The 21370-nt window shown below is 40.4% G+C and overlaps 1 protein-coding gene across 3 annotated transcripts in view; it reads left to right on the forward strand.

Moving 5' to 3' along the window:
- The window catches only part of LPGAT1 (lysophosphatidylglycerol acyltransferase 1), a 66987-nt gene extending 46489 nt beyond the window's left edge, over window positions 1-20498 (forward strand). For all 3 annotated transcript variants that reach the window (XM_027453030.3, XM_072035563.1, XM_013098989.5), the window contains 2 exons: window positions 10417-10523; window positions 14673-20498. In XM_027453030.3, the coding sequence (XP_027308831.1) occupies window positions 10417-10523; window positions 14673-14824 (259 nt within the window). In that variant the 3' untranslated portion in view covers window positions 14825-20498. The remainder of the gene's footprint in view (window positions 1-10416; window positions 10524-14672) is intronic.
- Window positions 20499-21370: the final 872 nt, after the last annotated feature.

The following is a 21370-nucleotide window of genomic DNA, read 5'->3' on the forward strand; positions in this document are numbered from 1 at the left end:
AGAAATGATTCAGTGTCCTATTACAGACAGTACCAAGATGATTTTCTCTCCACAAGAGTTAAATTCTGGTAATGAGGGCAAGAAGTCACCCCAGCTCCTGCTTGCAGGAGCTTGGCTGGTGTGCATCTGGAGAAGCTGTATCCCAACATAGCTATCAGAAACTCATAAGAGAGGCAATGTACTGTTTTTTTCCAGTCTAGGGATTTTTTCTTCAAGCAAGTAGATCTGACTGATTACCACTTACAGTATTCTGCAGCAGGTGATGTGAAAGCTGCAGCTACAGGGAGAAAAACATGCATGCGACCCCAAAGACATTTTATTTTTATTTTCCTAGTTGCTGTTTGGTTTTGATTTGCATTTCATTGCAAGTCTGAAATCTGCAGGAATATTTTAATGCTCTTGCTATGTCAAATAAGTTGATCACGTTTGCATCACAAAAATCTGTGATTTTGTCTTAATTCCCTTTTGCTTTTTACTGAGCTTCTGGACTCTTACAGTAAGGTTTCAGGTCTCCTTATGTGGGTCCCCTTGGATGGTACTTTAACTGGGAATGACCTTGTGTGAAGCACAGTACAGGATGCTCACTGGAGTTCTTTTCCACAGCCATGTTTAAATCTGTTCCTGCTTTTTATAGAAATCTGCCTTCAGGTTTCTCGAAGGTGAACGTACTTATAATTTGTATAGGACATCGTTTACCTAATATGCCTTATTCAGGTCATCTTAGTACTCCCTCAGATCTCTGGGATAATTGCAAGTTGAATGTGTTTAGAATTTCACTAAAGAAACTTTCAAGACTACATAAAGTTTTTTTTTTTTTTCTTAAAAAAAAAAAATAATCTGAGGTTGAATTAATTTCCTGATTCTAAACATGTACATTGAAAACATAATTCTGAACATGAGCATAAAGATGTTGTTACCTTCCTTGTACTGAACTTGAACATTACAGTGCTTGTAATACTAAAATTTTTAAATTTGTAAGAAATCGTTTATTGCTGGGTGTGGGTTTGTTTTCTTTTTTTTTTTTTTTTTCCAGAGGGTCTAAGTCACTGGTTTAGAGGACAGGGCCTCTTGGTCTAATTTTTAAAAATGACTTCTAGTTGTTGTGACTGACCCTATAAAACTTCTAAAAGTATCCCCCAGGTGGAAACTCCTGCAGGTTTCTGAGGCTGAGGGCTGTGTACCATGCCTCTAAAATGAGAGCGGAGGGTCTTGGCTCTGCCTGGTGCTGTGGCCGACTCTCCAGTTGGGGTCGTTCTTGGTTGGCTTGTCAGCTTGAGGTACGTGTCCATAAGACCATAAGGGCTGCAGTTACACCCAGGCCAGCAACTCCTACAGATCTCTGGGAGCAGACGGCAGCAACAAGAGCGTGGGGAGGGAAACCGTGAGAGATCCCTCTGCACGTGGGTGCTCGGTGGCTGTAAAATGCCAGGCTGGATGGGGCCATGGGCAGCCTGGTCTGGTGGGAGGTGTCCCTGCCCATGGCAGGGGGTTGTTACAAACTGATCCTTAAGGTCCCTTCCAACCCAAACCATTCTGTGATTCTATGGACTTGTCTGATACCCTTTATAAACTGCTTACCCTTTAGACTTTTACAGCATCCCGTGGGATTTACTACGTGTAATTGTTCTGACGGGTGGCAGCAGGGAGTTGCTTCCCTTTTGCATGAAACTTTCCACCGATGACTTCAGCGGGTGCACCCTGTTTCCCGCGTCCTGCCAGTTGTGGCTGAATCACTCGCTCTGTGACCGCCCCGTGGCTCTGCAGCTGTCTCATATCCTGCCTCGCTGTGCCCCTGCCAGCCTGGCGAGTCTTCATGCGTTTGATGTCTCCTTACACCAAAAACCTCTCAGATGAGCTTTGTCTGTGCCTTTCCTGGTTGTGCTGTAAGCAGTTTGGGAGATGACTGATACCCCCAGTTCCCCACAGTGATTTTGGGATCACTTAGCAGAGCAAGAAGAGCTCATCTTGGAGCCTGGGGCTGTCTGTGAGGGTGTAGCAGCTCTTGCTTGTTCCTTCCCCGGTGCTCATTGCCTTGCACATGCTGGTATTTGGATTTGGTCTGCGACTATTGTCAGGCCCTTTTGCAGCTCTTCTCATCTCTTTGACTACCCAGAAGAATTCTATACCAGAACCATCACACCATTTTGCTGTCCTTTTTTTCAGGCTCACCATATCATTTCTGAATGAGATGTGAAGAACTACAGTGTCTGGGACTAGAGCTGTGGTTTGGAATGAGAGCAGTGAATTTTCACCTTCAGTGTTTATGATAATCACGTTTATTTTTAGATATTTCCGTGTAGCTTTAAATATATATTTAACATTTATGTGGATAAACGTAGCCATGTTTATCCATGGCAGCATTGGCAGAGAGCAGTTGAATTTTTTGTGGGCATGAGTTCACTCATGTTGCATCATCTTTTTTTTTTTTTTTTTTTTCCCTAGATCACCTGGCTTTACTCACTAGCGGTTATTTTTTAGCAGAATGCTGCAATGTCATGGACGCCTTCAGGGTTTTAATAGTTTCAGATCATGTACTAGCAGTTTGAACTGAGTTGTTGGTACCACTGAGAACCTGTAAGGATGGAGTATGAGCTTGGGAAACAGGGTGTCAGGTAGGGAAGAGTGAGGGACTACCGTTCTCTCCCTGAGAGTTACTGGTGGGAAAGAAAACCTTACAGCTCTGCTGGCACTTGATCAAACCTTCTCCAGCATTGGGAAGTCAGATAATTGAAGCCCAGTGGACCAACAGCAATTTCTTAGAGCTTATTTGTGAAGTTATCAGCATGACCAGTGGAAAACTCTCTTTAGAGCCTCCCAGGTAGTGTCCTCACATGTCCAAACATACAGCGATGACTTGATCCCATTGCCTTGTCAGATCTTAATCAGGAGTGGTTCTGTGGTGGAAAAAAACACCACCACAACACCTTGTATGCTGGTTAAGCTGCGTGTCTTGACCTGGAAACATGAGCTGCTTCCAATTTGTCTTCTGCATGGAAACCAGAATATTACTCTAACAGAACAACCGGAGTGTCTGGGGCTGCCAGCGTAGAGCACAGCTGCTTATTTTGCAGATCATAAATCTGTGATGGTTCCTCAGTGATTCTTAATTCTGAGAGCCACTGGACATTAACTACTGCTGGTTCCCAGCCTCATGGGCAAGTATCAGACCAGTGACTGAGGTTTGGAAGGTCCTGTGCTCCATTAAGACCTGAGATGTCCCTTTGAAAAAGATTAGTACGTTTCTTTGTTAACTTTTTGAAACAAACTCAGTTTGCAAAGGAGATACTGAAGGAAAGTGAGTTTTATCTTTTCATATAACTGCTAAAACAATGGAAATGTCAGGAGTGTTTCTGTTTGGGGGGGATTGACACAGGAGATCTTCTCTGAAATTGCCATGAAATGTATATCGAATATGTCTGGATTGTTGTTACTCACCTTTTTCCTTCATTTGATACAATAAAATTTTGCTCATTACCTTTCCTAATTGTAAATGTTTTGGGAGCTTACATTTAAAATATTTTTTAGGGAGATTATTTTAAATGACTGAGGAGAGAGGAAGGTCTGTGTCGGCCTGTGCTTTAGCACATCAGTTTCTCATCGTGTGTTGTTTGAACTGAGTTCTGTGTCTAGAAAAAAAATCATTTTTAAAAAAAAAAGTGTTTGGAAAAAGTAAACAATAATTTCACCAGATGCAATCTCTGATGTGTGAAAGGAGACTGGGGACTTGAAAATGCTTTTTCTTTGTTTAAAGCTGTCCAGAGAGAGATGTAGCTTTTTTTCCACTGCTGCTGTTCATTTTCTGTGCTACTTCCTCGCTCTGAAGTAGAGGAAGAGATTGCAGAGACTCCTTTGTTTCAGTCACTCTGCCATCCCCCTTGGTCACAATCTGTCTGTGCCATACTGTCTTCCAAATCTGCTGTTTTCCTTTTCTCACAGCCTGTCCTTTTAATGCAGGATTGTTTCTTTCATCCTACTTAGAGAGCAGCAGGAGGAGTGTAGAGGACACAGTGGCCAGCCTTATTTTTTCATTTTTAGATTTATTTATTTTTTTTTTTTTTTTGCTGATGGAAATGTCAGATAGAGTCCAGTAATCATTTTTGGTTGAAAGCTCAATTTTGATGGGTGAGTTAAAGCTTGCTTGTCAAAATTCCGTTTTCTGTACAAATCACATGGTTTTCAGAAGCTCATAGTTAGGCTCAGCTGTGGCCTCATTTTTCCTCAAGATTTTAGAAGAACTTTCTTAGAAAAATGGGCAATTACCAAATTTCACATTCTTTAAAACACAGAAGTGTGAAAGCTTACCCTTTGAACTATTAGAATAAATTTTTGACCCTGACAGACTTTCCTCAAAACTCCCTTGAAAGTGCTGAAAAACTGATTTTGCTCTCAGAACCATAAGAAGCAAGGAGAATATCCGATTAACTTTGTCCAGGTCAAACGCTGCTGGTGTTTTGGGGGGAAATTAGGGTGGCTGTCTGCTAGAGCACTAAGCAAAATAAAAGGTTACGTGCTAGGAGGTGCAGGGTGTCTCTAGCTAGAGGAATCACTGCAAGGTCTGTCGGAAAGGTTGGTCCCCTCCTCAGAATAGTTTAGCTTTATGCAGGGGTCATCCTGTGCAATGTGTGTTGAACGTGAATCCAGACTCACAACATTTACACAATGTAGAAATAAGTTGAGTGATTTGGTGTCTGTGTAACAAGACAGCATACTGGCAACCCTCCTCAGCTTCTGCTTTTCCCCCACACTGAGCTGGGTTTTGTTGTCTGGAGGGAGTTTTTTCTTTTACACCAGTCACTCTTCAGTCTGGCTTGGCATTTCTCAGCTGGTCTCTAACAGTAAGATTTCCCTAGTGCTGCTGTTTGCTGTCAAAACCCAAGAGTTTAAAATTGATTTAGTTAAATAAAAAGAAACCCATCTGTGAAATTTGTTTGACATCTAGACTTCACTCAGTTGGGAATGGTTTGGTGTTGTAAGGTTTGTTTTGCACTAAACTTCCCCTCCGGGTACAGTCGTGTCCCCAGTTTGCTCTGGGCAGTAGTGAGGGTGGTGTAGAGGCCCCCAGGTCACAGCCAGCCATAGCCCCCTCCACAGCCGAGAGGAGAGCCCCGGCTGTGCTGCAGGGAAGGACCATGTTTTATCAAGCTACCTCAGCCATCCCACTGCCACAGAGCAGATAAGAACTGTGTCACCTTCCTTCATCGTACCAGCTTTTGCCCTGTGCTGCTTTTGAAGCAAGCTTCCAGCTACTGAGGAAGTTTGTTTTCTGTGTATACATGAATACAGATTTATTAAAATAAACTAGACTCTTAGCTATAAATAAAATGGAATATTTTGTGGCTGCTGAATGAGTTTTGCAGAAGCGTGTCTGAAGGGCATCCAGCGCGGCAATACATTTTAATATGCTTTTTTTACGCAAGTAACTTATTTTTGGATGTGCCTGAGATCTACCAATGACCTCCATCATGTTGAGTTTATTTAAAGAGTCATTGGAATGGCAAATAAGATTTAGAAAGAGGAGGGGGTAATAAACAATTCAGGATAGGACAGGGGATGAAAGGCGATTAGTACTTAAAGATGGTATCTATGAACTTCAGCGTTTTCATACAGAATTAGTGGTGGTTTCTCCAATAAGGGCTGTTTAAAATGGATTAGTTGTTCCTGAGAACGCCAAATTTCTGAAAATTATTTGTTAGCTTTTGAGAAAAGAGGTGTAATGTATCTTGAAGTGTATCATTTAAACTGTTCTGCAGATGTGGATTTTAAGATAACGATCCTCGTTCTGTCTTCCTGTTCCTTGCCATTCCTTTCTACCATGCAGTTTTACAAAGGTGTTCTAGCTAGTTCTTTTTCCATAAAATTCCTCTTGCTCTTCTGCCTCTCCAGGTGTAAAAATACCAAATTAATTGTTTTAGGTAGTTTCAAGTCTTCATATATCTATTGGCATGTGCAGATATTGCTGGTGTTAGTGATAAATCTGTCAGTTCAAGGTGGGCTTCTGCCTTCTCTTTGGTTTTCCTCTTTCCTCTGTGACTGAGAGCAAACCCCTTCCCATCTGGAGGGGATGGAGGCTTGGGGTGGCTGCAGGCGCTGTGCAGTGTTGTGGCAGGTGAGAGCACTGCTTGTAGGCTGCTGCCTGGGATGAAGGAGTCTCCTCTGAGGGGTATGGAGTCATTTTGAAGGGTACGTGCTGTTCAGATGCGGGACAGCCACCTTTTGAGTCTTGCATTCTTGTTGGATGGATCGTTTTAGATGTGAGGAACAGAAGAATGCAGATTAAACTGACTAAAAATAATTCTGTACTTACGTATCCTTTGCTTCTGCATCACAGGGTAGGGAGGAATCTAGCAAGAGCTTTAGCATTTGTTTCGTTACGTGTACTGCCGCACATGCTTCATCACGAGCTTGAAGTGCGGCAGTCAGATGGGGTGGGTACTCGGAGTAAGTTTCCTCTATTAAAACTAAAGCCAAGGACAGTAAAATACAATTTTTTGTTCAGCGCTTCAGCAGTGGATGGCCCCAGCTTCCCTGTGAGCCATTCTTCTGTTAGCTTCGGGACTGAAGTTACAGTAACTGACAATGAGGTATGAGGAGCAAAATGTTCACATGTGGCAGGTTGGGGCTCTTCCAGAAAATGTTTAGTCCTTGTGGAAGGCAATATCAATGATTTATAATTGGTGGCTAAACAATTACTGTGGTAGGCTTGTGAATGAGCACATGTAATGCCACGGGGGTTTGAGAAAGCAATGCCGCACGCAGCAAGAGTGGAGGTTGTTGTTTATCACGGTGGTGCTAACAAGATGAGGCTGATTAGCTGTTGCGTGTTTTGGAAACCAGAAAAAACATCCGCTCACAGCATCACTTAGGAAATACCCTCCCCTCTTTCAGGCTGTTACAGCCAGGCAGTCCCTGACTTTGGGGAGAGCCGGGGAAATCCCTGCAGAGGGACGAGCCTGCTGCCAGCCGTGGGGCTGGGCGGTCGGATGCCAGCTCTAACGCTGCCTCAGGGCGTGGGCCTGCAGGCGCTGTGGAGAGGCTTCTGGGCCGGTGCCTCAGATGCCACCTCAAGAAACCGACTGGTTCAGATGGTTGTGTTGAATCAGGTCTTGAAAACGTTATAATAATATGAAACGTTATAATATTCTGAAAGAGGATCGCTTATTTATTTGCCCAAATATGCATTGCTCTCTTGCTGTACATCTGGTGAAAGCTTTATGGTCGTTGGTTTCCCTTGCAGTCTTGCAGGTGAAAATAAGCTTTTCTCTGCTGAATCTCAAAGAAAAATGCTAAAATAAATATCTTTCCCTGTTCAGTCTGGGAAGTATTCTGAAAACTTTATAGAATAAAATTGTGCCTGAGCTGAAGTGAGGATCTCTCCGGAGTTCCGGCAAGAAGAGAACTGAAGCTGCTTTCTTCAGCTCATGGTTCATGGATGAGGGAGTTACAGATGTAGGAGTCTGTATGCGTACACACGCCTTTGTATGTTGAGAGGGAAGGACGTACAAAATGTTTATTCTAGTCTTCGCCATGGATGTAATCACTGACTTGTTAATGGTGGAAGGAGAAGACAGGCCTCGCAGCCTTCCATCACGGTGCGGCCTTGCTGCCATCGCTGCTTCCAGTGCCTCAGGTCACAGCTGGTGGCAGCACGGTCGTTACTGGGGTTTGCCAGCACTCCTGATGATAGTGAAGCAGCAGTGCCCTTGATAAGAAATTAAAGAATTTCCATTCTGCTTGACTTTCCTGGTCAAGTTGTCTTACCTGGTGCTATAAATTTTTGTGTTTGCCACATCAGGAATGAAGACGTTTGTATTTTTGTGCAGGATGAGGCCAGTGTTGCTCAAAAACTAGAAGGATTCAGGTGCCCAAGAGACTCCAGAGGTGTCAGATACTATGTATTGACCCACTGTACCCTGTCAGCACAGTTCTGTATGTCAATACATTTTATTTTCTTGAGGAGTTCCTCCTTTTTTGGCGTTCCTGATGCTGGAAGCACAGCAGTGGGTTGCAGCCAAGTTTATGCTCAGGCTGTGACCACATCGACCAGTGTTTGTGTATCATTGAAAAGACAAAACTGTTCCCAGAATCTTTGAACAGTAGAGCTGGCAGACCTCACAGCTGATGCCTGGTGATGAACCTGCTCTGGTCAGTGTGGTGCTTTCATCCTTTGGGTTTGGATCGTCCGTGTAGAGTTCTGTAACATCAGGCTTCTCGGTTGCCTTTCCTGGACCCAATCTCCTTTTAGCCATCTGATGAGCAGAGAATGAGGATAGTGGCAGTCAGTGTAGTTTCCAGTGTTTTAGGATTCTTTTAGACATTTCATCTCTAATTAAGTTCAGTCATTAATACAAATACTCTGCAAGTAAAATATAAACCTAGATAATCTAAAACTGTTTGAACATACTTCTAAACACACTATCAGTTATCATTGATAACGTGACAGGCAATGTAGCACTATTGGGAAACCACTTGTTTTCCACTCTACATTAATATTCATTCAAATTAATATTCATTCAGAAAGGGTGTGACTGTGATTGCCTCTTCAAAAGTTTGAGTAAAAGTTTGAGTATTCTGATACTGTATTGATTCATACAAGAACCTGAATGGATTCAAGCGGGAAGCTGCTATGTTGCACTCCAGTAGTCTCTCAAAATATTAGCATCCTTTATGCTACTTTGCTACTCCATTAAAGTGCCAGCTGATAAGTAGTTTCTAATGAATATCTTGTTAGCTCTTGTGATAACGTTTTCAGACTAGTGAGTACATTCTTGGAAAAACATCAGGCTTGATTAGGTCATTGAGTAGTCGGTCCCTTCAGTAACTGACAAGTGGAGGTGAAGAATGCCTGCAGCTTACAGTGGAAAATGCATGTGAAGCCAGGTAATCCTAGACTTCTGTCCTGAGCCCACGCACGCATTCTGTTAGTTCTGAACCATCTTCAAACTTGCGTCAGCAAGCATCTGTCCTTCAAAAATATACTGTGAAACACGATATTCAGTTGCTGAGTCCTTTTATCTCTTCACACCAGATAGGCAGAAGAGCGTAAAAATAGTGCTTGGCAACTTGGTTGTGCTTGTGGACAGGGAGTCAGTCAGCCTTAATGCTAAGCCCTCAACAGAAACGGTCTATCTGTGTTTTCACTTGACTTTACATGCAATACCATTCAATACTGATTTGCGGTACAGCATCTGGGCTTCGAGATGAGATAGTTCTTTACTACCTGTCTTTTCCATTTTCTTAATGTGCACGCTAAGGACTTGAGCTTGCTGCACTACCAGCTGTCTTGTATTCTTTGTCCAAAGACTTCTGGCTCTGCACTTTGAGAAAGGTAAAGGTAGAGCTGCTACCAAGGCTACACAACTATCTGAGTTAACACTGATGCCATAGCGGGTAAATAAAATTGTTCATTTCTTTATATTGAAGTCTTCTCTATCTACCAAAGCACTATTGGTTTTTATTCATTCGTTAGATCAAGTCTTTGCTTCTTTTCTTTTCCACTAATAGCTTATTTTTTCATGTGTAGAACTGTGAAAGGAGGAGGTACAAATGACTTAGCAACAAAGCCAGGATGTTGAAAACAGGAACAGCAACAAAAGCATTCTTCAGATGTGTCCCTTATTTCTGTAATCTGCCAGTATCTGTTCAGAAACTTCCCACATGATAAAGTTATCACTGCAAATTCTTTTCAGTATAATCAGTCAGACTGTGTTTAAAAACAAACAAAAAACCCACCGTAGCATAGATGACAAGGTAAATGGGAGCTCTCCTGAGAAAAGAGACCTACAGTAAAGGTCTTACATTTCTGAGTGTGAATTTTTCAGGCTAGCCTGATACGCAGATATTTTTTGTTGGCCTCCCTTTGAACCACAGCAGATACATAGCCTCTTGTATATATCAAAAGGCACTTACTCCACTGAGGAAATTTCGCAATTACTGTAGGACTTGAAATTTTATTTTGAAGAAAATCTGCTGAGGTATGGTGGGTTGTTTTGGGGGTTTCTCTCTGTATATATCTTAGTGAATTCTGTCGTGGACATCTGATTTTTCTAAATAGCCTAGTATTCAATGCCGAAGTACAAAAACAATAGTAATTCTTCCCTTGGGCTTTTAAAATACTGGTTCTTCAAAACTGTGGTTGAACTTTCTCAGTATTTTGTATTTGATGGTTTCAGTGCATGAATGTCATTACTTCTTGATTTGTAATTTCTTTTAGGGATAGTAATATGGTGTGGTATTTCTCTATTAAAAATAAAACCACAACTTATTAGCTTCTCTCAAACGCTGTACTATTTATTGTATTTGATAGAAGCTAATAATACTTCTGTCTTCTGTGTGCACCTGGCTGGTAGTTTTGTTTTGTACCCTTAATATTCGTGGTCTGTGAAACAGAGAGAATGAACTATGTTTTTTCTTTGGTAGGATTTTTCCAATTAAAGATGTACCTGCAGAGCCTGAAGCTCTTACACACTGGCTATATCAACGATTCATTGAAAAGGAGGATCTCCTGACACATTTCTATGAAACAGGTAGGATGGTGTCTAGCAAAGAGAATTGTGCTTTGATTATGTCTTTTCTTATAAGGATCTCAAAGTGGTTTAAGAATGCATATATGCTTTTCACATTAATACAATACATAGAGATACTAACGCTTTTTATGTGGCAAAAGAATGTATACTAAGGAATGATGTAGAAAACAGTTTGCCTGGCTGTGATTAGCATTGGGTAGCATTTGGAAGCTGTTACAATTGAAACAGAGCTAAGGAAATTCCCTTGTTTCACCAGTAACATACATGTAGAGTTCAGCTGGGAAACTTGCTGCCAAAGGGGAATAATTTAGCAAGATTCAAAGAGGTAGTGTTCACATGCACCAGTAAAAAGTATTCAGAATTTAAGTTTGGAGGGGACATAAAGTCTTCAGGGTTTAAAAATGAGCAAGTTCTTGAAAAAAAAGAGAATAAATAAAGCTCTTATGTGAGGCAGGTTTTGTTTTATCTTAGTGTGGCTATATAACATCTTCCTCAGGCGCTTGTACAGAGAAAAACTGACCAAGGTAGTCTGTAGGTGTAGTCCAAAATCGTAGCTCTCTTCTGTTTCCCACTAAGTTGAACAGAAGGATGCTCTGACTGGAAGGATCTGTAAGAACAACATAGCATAACGCCTTCGGAGTCTTTGTCTGCCTGCAGCCCTTTGCTGTGAGCACTGGTCTCCTTGCCATGACATACCCTGGGTCACTTCTGTCATAACATACTTTCAGTGTTAATGGATCAGAGAGATATCTAAATACATTTGGGTCTTTAATAACATTACTGAAAGGATACTGGCAAATGATGTGATTTAAAATACTAGGTAAATGCTTAGCTGGGGAGGTGTTTCCCCAAGGCTCTTTTTTTTTTCCATCCAGTTGTTGGCTGTGTGCGTGTTTTCAGAGCACAGACCAGAGGATCTTATTATAATAAAAAAGAAAATCCAGAGAGTAAAAAATACAGTTTTGTTTAAACATACAGGAAAGGAAGTTTGTCAAACAAACCGAGTGGAAAGACTCCAGATGAAATAATGCAATGTGTTTTCGAAGAAAAATAAATCCCTTAGCGATTACAACTGCTGAGGAGAAATGCAGTCTGTTGAATCAACTGAGTTTAATATTCCAGAGTGACTAATCAGAGATGTTACTTCTGTTAGATGATTTACTGCAATAACTGTTTTGATTCTGTTCTGAGTGCTTAATTTATCAATTCTACTGCTTAAAATGATTGCTTAATTGAATTCGTTAGCAACCCAGCGTTGTACTGTGCTGTATGAAATATTGCTGTCATTCAACCATAATTGATAGCCAAAGTCAGACCCTGCTATGTAACTTGCATCCAGATGCATATATTAGACAAATAACTTGGTGAGTCTGCCTAAAAGTGTAGTCAATAGGATGTAAGGAATTGTTGTTATTGAGACATTATTTCACAAATACCATGCCAATAACATGGTCATGCCTAAAAACCTAACTAGACCAGAATTTCAAACAGTATAATGAATATAATCAGACATACTCCTTGGAATGTGCTTCAAAAATAGGATGATTGGTTGTAATTTACTGGGTAATGAGCATGAATTAATAAGACGCTATAAATGTAAATGCTATGACACAGAACTTTATTAGGCATAAATTAGCATATTTTAAAGTTACCACTAATTATGCCAGTTGAGAACTTACTTGCATTTGCTTTTGCTGTCATGGTTTACTGCAAATGTGCTATTGCAGTTTTTGGAAAACCGCACCAGTCCTGAGGACTAATATGAGGGGAATCCCTGAAGCTGCCCAGCAGCTTGCTTTTTGGGGGCGCGTTGTATTGTCTCAAGTTAGTGCACTTTTAAGACTTTGGGGATGTGGCAGCATTTTGACTTTGTAATACGTGCTGCTTGGGAACTTGTCCGAGTTCATAAGGTTTACTTCAGGCAGTAACTTTCATTATGAAATTAAAATATTTTTATTCGGTGAACTATTTGTTTTAAGCCTGAGTAACATTTAAGGCTATTTGAAATGTCAAAAGCTTGTTACTGGTATAATCTCTTACCATCAGTAGGAGTACATTCTTTTGGAGTATTTTTATTTGGGAAGAAAAAGAATACATGCCTAAAATATTTTTTCTCTTTTTGCAGTATTCCTAACTAGTAAGGACTTCAATTGATCTAGGGAAAACCTGTAATATTCAATGTCTTTTAAAAAAATATATCTTAAAAATTGAAGATGAAACTGTCCCATTCTTTCTTATAAGTAGATTTTACACATTTTGTTTATAAAATTAAAATATTTACAGTAAACATCTGTAGGTATGAGCAACACAAATATTCCTAGCAGTTCATGGAAAGCTTGTATTGGCAATTGCATGATTTCTCTGAAGTCTTGAGTGGGATAACCTTGAATAATGCAGTTATACAAATGGGATTACTTAGCACTTGGAGACTAGTTTTAAAACAAAAAGCATTGGAAGTGAATAATTGCATACTGAAGACATCACACTCCTTGTTCATTCTGACCACAAGCCAACTGATGTGATGCAACTAAAAAAAGTAAGCAGTGTCATCCTACAGGGCAGCAGGAGGGTATTTTCAGTAGTGGTACAGAAACACTTTTTCCACTGTACCAGATTTGAAACCTCATCTGCAAATTCTGCATATAGATCTGTCAAGAAACATGAGTTGAACTGGGAAGAGGGGCAGGTAATAGGTGCTGAGATGATGGAGGGGAAGGAGGAGTTGTTTCTGGGAAGGACAACTGGAAGTGCTCGTCTAGCAAAGTGAAGGATCATTTTCCCTGTGAGACACAAGTTGGCTTGGGAGAGGAGGAAGGGGAAGAGGCAGTTGCTGTCCGGCCTGAGGGGAAAGGAGAGTTATTTAAACCAAAGGTCGGTGTTGGTACAGGAAAAACAGATGAGCCATGGAAGACGAAATCTAGTGTAGAGTGGGCAAAGAAGAGATCAGTAGTGAGAATTACTGGTGAATAAATGGTGTGGCAAATCTGCCCATGTGTGAAAATATGTGTCAGTGAGAGGAGGATGGGACTCATCAAGATTTTTTTAATGTGAGAGCATTCATATAAAAAGAAAAGCTTTGTCTTAAGTACTTGACTGCAATTCCTCCAATGATTGCAAATGTGAAGCACAGAGATAAGTTACTGATGGTATCTAATTGCCCAAATTGTGCAGTTTCTAAGATTCAAAACTGACAATGTTGTATCTGTGTTGTTTGAATCATTCACCTCTCGTTTTTCTATGTGTAGCTGCAACTCTATAATGCTGTTGCAAGAACATCTTCATCTAGTATATTTAGTTTTTGTATCCTCTGTAAATAACTAAAAAAAAGTGGTTCATATCAACTAGGTTTTGTGCATCTCAGCAACATGTTACACAAATTATTTAATATACGGAAGTAAATATATGCAAACAATGTGCTTATGATCAGAAGGCTCTGATGTATTTGGACACAGTGTAGTGTTGTAAGTCATAAAAAGTCAAAATAGGGAAAAATGAACGTTTTAATTGTCAGCTGTAACTCCTGCCAATCCTTCTCATATAAACAGACATCTCAAAAATTACTTCTAGAAAACAGAGTAGCAAATTAGAGTGCTTCCTTGTGACCTTCAGTCTATGTGACCTGACTGGCTAATGAATGTTCAAACAACATAAAAAAATTATTGTAAGGGGGAAAAAAAAGTATATATACATATTATATGTACGTGGTTGTATGTATATGTCCATATTCAAGAGGAAAGTTGAGAGTTTAGTTGTTCACAGTATACCAAATTATTGCCAAACAGCTGCAAAGCTTTTCACAGCATCCATTCATTTTGATAATATGGACATTAGCACAACTATAAAAAATAACCCAGAAGACTTCAGTTGCCAGTCAGATCTCCTTGCAAGGGTTGAATACAGTCAGGATGGCTGCTTTTAAGGAAAGTTTAAGTTTATATCCAAATGAAATGAATTTTAGTCTTAATAATAAAGCTTATTTTATTTTCTTGAAGATGACTGATAATAGCGAAGACTATTTTGAAAACGTACAGCCTAATACAAAACTAATCAATACACTGTTATGGGTCAGGTAGCAATGGTAAAGGCTAATGCATGAAGCCTATCACTCCTGCTGTGAAAGCATTACCTGTGTGTTCTTTTCTTTTTCAGGAGCTTTTCCTCCACTGCAGGGTCAAACGAAAGCTGTGTCTCGGGCGATGACCCTCAGTAATCTGTGGCTAGTTGGCATACAATCACTTGCATTTTTGTCAGGCGGTATGTGGTACTGCATCCTACAGTATTTTTATCATTGCCTATTTTAAAAGTCGAATGGGACCTGAGGACACAGTGGGAATCCAGGCTCTTGCAAATGAATATCATATTGTATGTGCAAATGTGAATATACAAGAGTAAAGGAAAATACTGGATGGACTCTTACCTCTCTCTGGGGAAATTTTAAACTCCACTGAAAGTGAAGATCAGTAACATAGTGACCTGATGATGTATTATTTTAAGAATTGTCTGTATTTTTAAAAAGTGTATACTCTCACCCACACTTAAGCAAATTCAGCATTTGGACAAAAGGTGCAATCGTACAACCACCGTAGAAGAATGTCAGCGACAAGAAAACTGTCACCGCAAGTATTTCTTGGCATTGTAGTTAGAGCTCAGAAAATTCAGCAACTTGTCTCTTCCGTAGTCTGTACAGCATTGGTGTGGTAGAGATTTCCTCATTTGCACAAACTTGTACTTTATTGCAGCTCATTGTGCTGGAGTCTGAGATACTCTGCGGAGCTGGTGGCGGTAACTTTGAGGCTACCCAGTCAGCAGCTGTTGTAATAGACACGTTGATCTAAAACCAGGACCCAAGTAAGGTTCAGCGTCAGGTGTGCTTTGTGAGGAATCAGCCCTCAAAAAAAGCATTGCAGCATCATAGTGTGATTAAAAGTTATCCACGTGTGATGAATCAGCCCATCCCTGCTGTGGTTTTACCATCAGCTGTCCGAATTCTGTGTGCTACCAGTATCTCGTATTAGGAGGAAACCTGGAGAATATTAAAGCCACTTGGTCTGTTTCCCCGTTGTGTTCAGAATGCATCCCGTTGACCATTATCACTTTTCAAAATGCACTTTTAAAGGTGAAAATACAGTGAAGGAAAGACATACATCTTAGGGAGTAGGGGAAAGCTTTATCTGTCATGCATTGGAAGCCAGAGCAATTCTAGGTGTTTCTGACGGTCTGCTGGTGCTGCTGGTGATTTTTAGCCACCTTTGTATTTTGTATACTGCGGTCCCACCAAGGTGACCTTTGAGTGGTTTCTAGAGGCCTTTTTCTCCCCTGCTAGTTGCAACAGCGCTAAATATACTTGTGGGAGAGTTTAAATAATTCAATGCCAACCATCTTAATGTTTTGCTAAGGAATAATAGAAGGAAAACTAGTTTCTTAAAAAAAAAATAAAAATAGATGTAATAGTTGTCATCAACTTATAAGAAGATATTACTGCAAAAACAAAAGGTACGTGAAATATTCTGAGTAACTCCAAGGAGGGCAGTACTAATTAGCTCACCAGTGTGCTAGAAACCATGGTGGAAGAACGAGTTGAATTTAAAGGCAAACTGGACCAGAAGTTCCAGTCCCATTTTCAGATGTGTGATACAGGGTACTTCTGAAAGGGTGTCTGTGATGTACGGGCTTACTTCTGGCAGGTCTAGTTGGCATTGTGTTTATGTGATTATACACAGATTTGAAAGAGCTGTTCCTAAAATAAAATTAATCTCTCTAAATACCAGCAGGATAGCCAGAACTTCATACTCTAATTTTACTGAGAACATAGTAAGCCCTCAGTAGTTTTGGCTCTGAATTAGCAATATTGATCCCCCTCCTTCTCTCCCTCTCTCCCTCTCTCTCTCTCTCTCTCTCTCTCTCTCTCTCTCTCCTGCTACGGGAATCAGTAGGTGGTGTGCAGAATTTAAATAAATACATATTTAAAATTTAAAGTGTTTCCTCTGGGGGTCAGGAAGGGGGAGTGAAGAGTGTACTAAAATGAGGCAATGCCGATTCTCCTGGTTTAATTGAAAGACACCTTGTCAAATATGCATCTCTATCTCTCCCCAAAATAGTTTTATCCTAGTTGCAAAAAAATAGGATGGTTGCAAACTGCTAGATGACAGTAAGTTTCCCTGAACTGAGAGTCCACTCATGGACTTAAAGGTACCTCTGTAACTGAAAGACAAAGGACAGTGCTTGCCTACAGCTTAGTATTTTATTTAAGACGTCTCTAAATCCCACCCATTTACACCCAGTCACACACCTGAATTCTAGTGTAACATAAAATCCACTTAAGAGTGAAGCCCTGAAGAGGGAGGCAGTCTTGGGAGTACACTTTTTTTCCTGTTGCTCCTGCTGAGGTACAGCTGGCAGAATGAATGTATTTAATCTGCCACTTTCCAGGCAGGTGCTGAGGCAGCCGGTGCCATTACAGTGTAAGTGGTTATGTCTGCAGCACGTGGGCATAAGTAGACTCTCAAAACTGCAAAATGCAGATGGTGAGCTAATTATTTCTGTCCTCCACCAGGTGGTTTGATCAGAACCGCAGAGATGCCCATGATACAGCTGGTTTTATTTTGAGCTAGGACAGACTAGAGTGATATAAAAAGGGAAGTTTATATAAGCAGATTGCACAGCAGTAACTTGCATCAGGAGGTTGTTCTTTGTAGACTCAGTAAACTCCATGTAAGATCATACTGTTTTTTCAAATGCAGTGTTTTTTTTTTTTTGTTTGTTTTGTTTTTTGTTTGTTTGTTTGTTTTTCTTCCAGTGGATTACAGTCAATAGTGAGTGTTCACATGCTGCCTGAAGAAATCAGTAACGCGCAATAATGTTTCAGATAATCCTTTGATTTATCTGGTCCTGTGCATTTTCAGTTAGTTCCTTTATACTTCTTACTATTGCAAGGCATCTGTTTGCAAACACTGATCGTTGTTTTGATAGGGTGAGGACATAGTGTTAGGTCCTAGGCTTCTTTTCCTTCCTGCACTGGAAAATGTGAAGGGAGCCTAATGTTGTCTCTCTCCGCGGCTGAGTCACTGTAGATGACAGTGGAATGAAACTGTTGTTAACAAAATCCAAAGCACCCTCCCAGCACGAATTTGGATGCTACTTCATGGCAGAGAAGTTGTTCTAGTAAGGGAAAAACATAAAATGTATACAACACCCGAGAGATTCTGTGCTAAAAATACCATGCTGGTGAAGGCTGGAGTGTAGCAGGCTGGTCTGTAGAACATAAATTCCTCTTGGTTGCAGTTCGGTTCTGCCTGCGGGCAGTTGGCCGGTGGTGGAGTTGTAGCGAGCATTTTGCTGCAGCACCCGTGGGTTTCCGCTTCTGAAGAGCTCACGATGCATTTTATAAAAGTGATGTTAACAAACCGTACAGTTGATCACAAAATGGTTAATTACTGTACCTTTGAATTTGTATTAGGAGAAATATTATGGAAGAATGTATAAAGTGACAGGATGAGAAAGGTAAAGAAAAATAATTGTTGCGCGCACAAGCGAGAAGATAGTGAAGTTTATTGTGAATAAAGACGTTTCTCTGCTGGGGTTGCACACAACATTTGTAAGTTTCTATGTTTAATTTTTCATAAACAGTTTAAAAGTGAAACAATGCAAGTCCTAATGGTTTAGCTCTTTGAATCCCGTTATATGAAGAATACCTGCCCCTTCAAAAAGAGCAGTGTTTTTGTTTCAGTGCCCTCTGAGTGTACCTTCCTTACAGATTCTCTTGTGTTTTGTGTACGGTTCTAGAAAGTATTTCAACAATGTCTCTTGCAGGAGGGACTTTTTTTTTTTAAGTTGCTCTCATCAGATTTTGAGGAGAAAGATTGCAATTTACCTTGCTCACCAGAAAACTAAAAGCTTCCTTCTCCCTCTTACGTGCTCAGCATCAAAAATAAGATGCATCTTACTGCATTAAAAATCCAACGACCACTGTGGTACTGCTCATTATTGACTTGATTTGCAAATGATGTAATTGTTGGGTTTTTCCTGTCTGACATTGCCATAAAGTGCTGTTAACTTTTTCACTTGTTTGTACAAGTTAATACAGATGTACCGATCACTGTGTGTGACAGGATTCAACTGCTCCACTTTGCCTTGTCATAAAACGTTGGGACCAAAGGTACTTGAAACTGGGATTTCCAAATCATGAGTCTGGGAATGGTGCGTTCTGTGATAGTCAGCTGGAGGTTCGGTTGTTGATCTGATACAATCACACGAAGTAATTATACATCTGGGGTACTGTATTGTTTGGAAATAATGGAGCCATATGAAATAAAAGGTTATTTTGCAAAATTGCATATGTGATAGCTTTTACACTTTTTTTTAAAGAAAAGACAATTGGAAGAGCAAAATTGAAACCATACTCTGAGTTAAAAAGTCTGCATACATTATGAACAGGTTTGAGCAACTTTAATTTTTCTGTGTAAAAACTGTAGGCTACTTGGCTGTGACACAAACCAAGTCTTTAAAAGAATTCTATGCATTTTAAAGCTAAATCTTTTATCATTGGATAATGAAGTAATCATACACTGAGCAACTGTCCTGTTAAAGTGAGTTAGTTCCTTTAAAGTTACTCTACAATATTGTTTGTTTTATATGATAACAATTAGCTTTCTTGACACCATTTATTTTAGCCTCCAATTTTCTCCTTCCCTCCTGTGTTACTCGCATTTTGTTCTGTATGATAAAATGGATGCAGAAGCCTCTAGTGAGTCTCTGTGATTTTGCAAAGGGATGGTTGTGTTTGATTTACTTTACTGAATTTATTTCATTGCATTTTTTTTTACCAAATCTTTCCAGCAGCCAAGATGTCTTTCACAAATGTAGACAGATACAGAAGAAGCATTTCTCCACAGAGATTATTAGGTGTTTTTTCCCATTTTTTGTGTGTGGCAAAATAAAGTTGGTTTTTTTTCACGATTATTTCATGTGCTTCTAATCCTTAATAGCGGAGATGATTTTGTTTGAGGGTCGTATTTATTGTGGTTGTATCTAATAGATGCACAATCTCTGTTGTGTTTGCCATCGACACTACAAACAGTAGGGTAACACTTCAGTTCACCATACAGTGAGAGTTAATTTAAGTGATACTGTTGCTTGTAGAGCTCTCAGGAAGGATGCAGAGAAATCTTTCTATGCCAGAAGTGGTTTAAGGGGAGGAGTGGAGCAGTAGGGCAGAAGCAGCTTCTGTGGTGCTTGCCTGCTCGAGCACCTGCTGGAAACTTCTCTGGCACCGAGACCGCAGAGTTTCTGTGCAGGGCACTGCGTGGCAATGATTCCCCTTGAAGTCTGTGAGAGTTCAGGCGGCACCAAGAGCAGGACCTGGGCCCCCAGTGTCCCTGGACTGCTGCCGTCCAAGAAAGAAACGAATCCAACCTTTTTGTGAGCAAGGCTGTAATGGTTTTGTAGATGCATCTATTTTTTATCAGAGCAGTCTGCTTTTAAACAAGTTCAGCCAGGCAAAGCAATATAGAGCGGGACAGCACCCCTCCTCCTGTGGCCTGGGCCAGCTCGCTAAGGATAGCTCTCAGAGTACCAAGAAAAGGAGCTCCTCGGAGCACAGGGAGGCATCTCGCGAAACTGCGCAGTGGTTGTAGTTATGTCTACCTCTTTGTTTCCCTTCTGGGTTTCGTCCTGTTTTCCTGTGTGGTGTTTTTTGTGAGGGGTGGGGGGGGATCGGGGAGGGAAAATTTGAAATCTAAATATAAGGCACTGGTGGGAGATCCACTGCTTACCAGCTGTGTTGTCATATTGAAAAAGCCATTGTTTTTAATTCCTGCCTAGTATGAAATGTTTTAAAAATCTTTCCTGCTGGAAAGAAAAATGTATTTTTAAAAAACAGAAAAAATCCTTCTTTTGGCTATGAGAATGTCAGCTGTATGAGTTGTGACCATATCATGACATGCTGATCAGATATAAATAAATTTTTATCTCTCAGGACTCTATCTTGTATTTTTACTTTTCTGGTAACTGTCATGCGGGTTTTTGTTTGTTTTGTTGTTGAAAATATTCTTGATTTCAGCTGAGGCAGCAAATAAAAAAGGTATGTGAGTGTCATGTCACATGTGTACAAAGAAACATCTCTTGCTGATCCTAAAATAAAATCACCATGTGGAACATATCCCAAGGCTTGCTAGTTCACAGCGAAGGGGAATTGCTGCAATTAGCTTCCACTTCCAGGTGCTTTTCTCCCTCCTTCCCTTCCTGCCTCTCTCCTTCCCTTCCATCCTCTCCGAGAGCTTCAGCTCCTGTAAAATAGCGCGCTTGGTCCGTCTGGCATGCAGAGTGCATGCGCACCTTTCCAGCCGATTTAAAAGCAGCCACCTTCTTACACAGGGTGCAGAGAAACAGCTCTGACCAGAGTGATGCTCACAGGGGACAGCAGTGTGCCTGTGGATAAAAACGGGTGTCTGAGGTGGTCAGGTGTGTTACATCTGTAGGCACTTTATTATTTTTTTTTAATTTTGAGATCACAATATCTCCGTTTTCTGGCAGAAAAATATTTACATATATATGTTAATTTCTTTGTATAGATAGACTTCGTTAATACTTACATTTTCAGTGCATCCTTAGATTCTCTGGGGAATAAGGAAAAGTTCTCTTTGGTTGTCCTTCCAAGAGTCAGTCTGGTTCTGTACTGAGTTAAGTGGCTGATTTGATAAAAGGTTGCATTTTGAAAAGAAGTTTTCCATTTGCAGTTAACTGGTATAATTCTATGCAGATCAGTGGCATACAATATATTTTCATAAATTAGATTAAATAAACTTTTTTTATTATATCAATTTGTTATTTGAGGATGAGTCATAGAGTAG

The sequence above is a fragment of the Anas platyrhynchos genome, chromosome 3 (assembly GCF_047663525.1).
Source record: "Anas platyrhynchos isolate ZD024472 breed Pekin duck chromosome 3, IASCAAS_PekinDuck_T2T, whole genome shotgun sequence".
In the NCBI taxonomy this organism is placed as follows: Eukaryota; Metazoa; Chordata; class Aves; order Anseriformes; family Anatidae; genus Anas; species Anas platyrhynchos.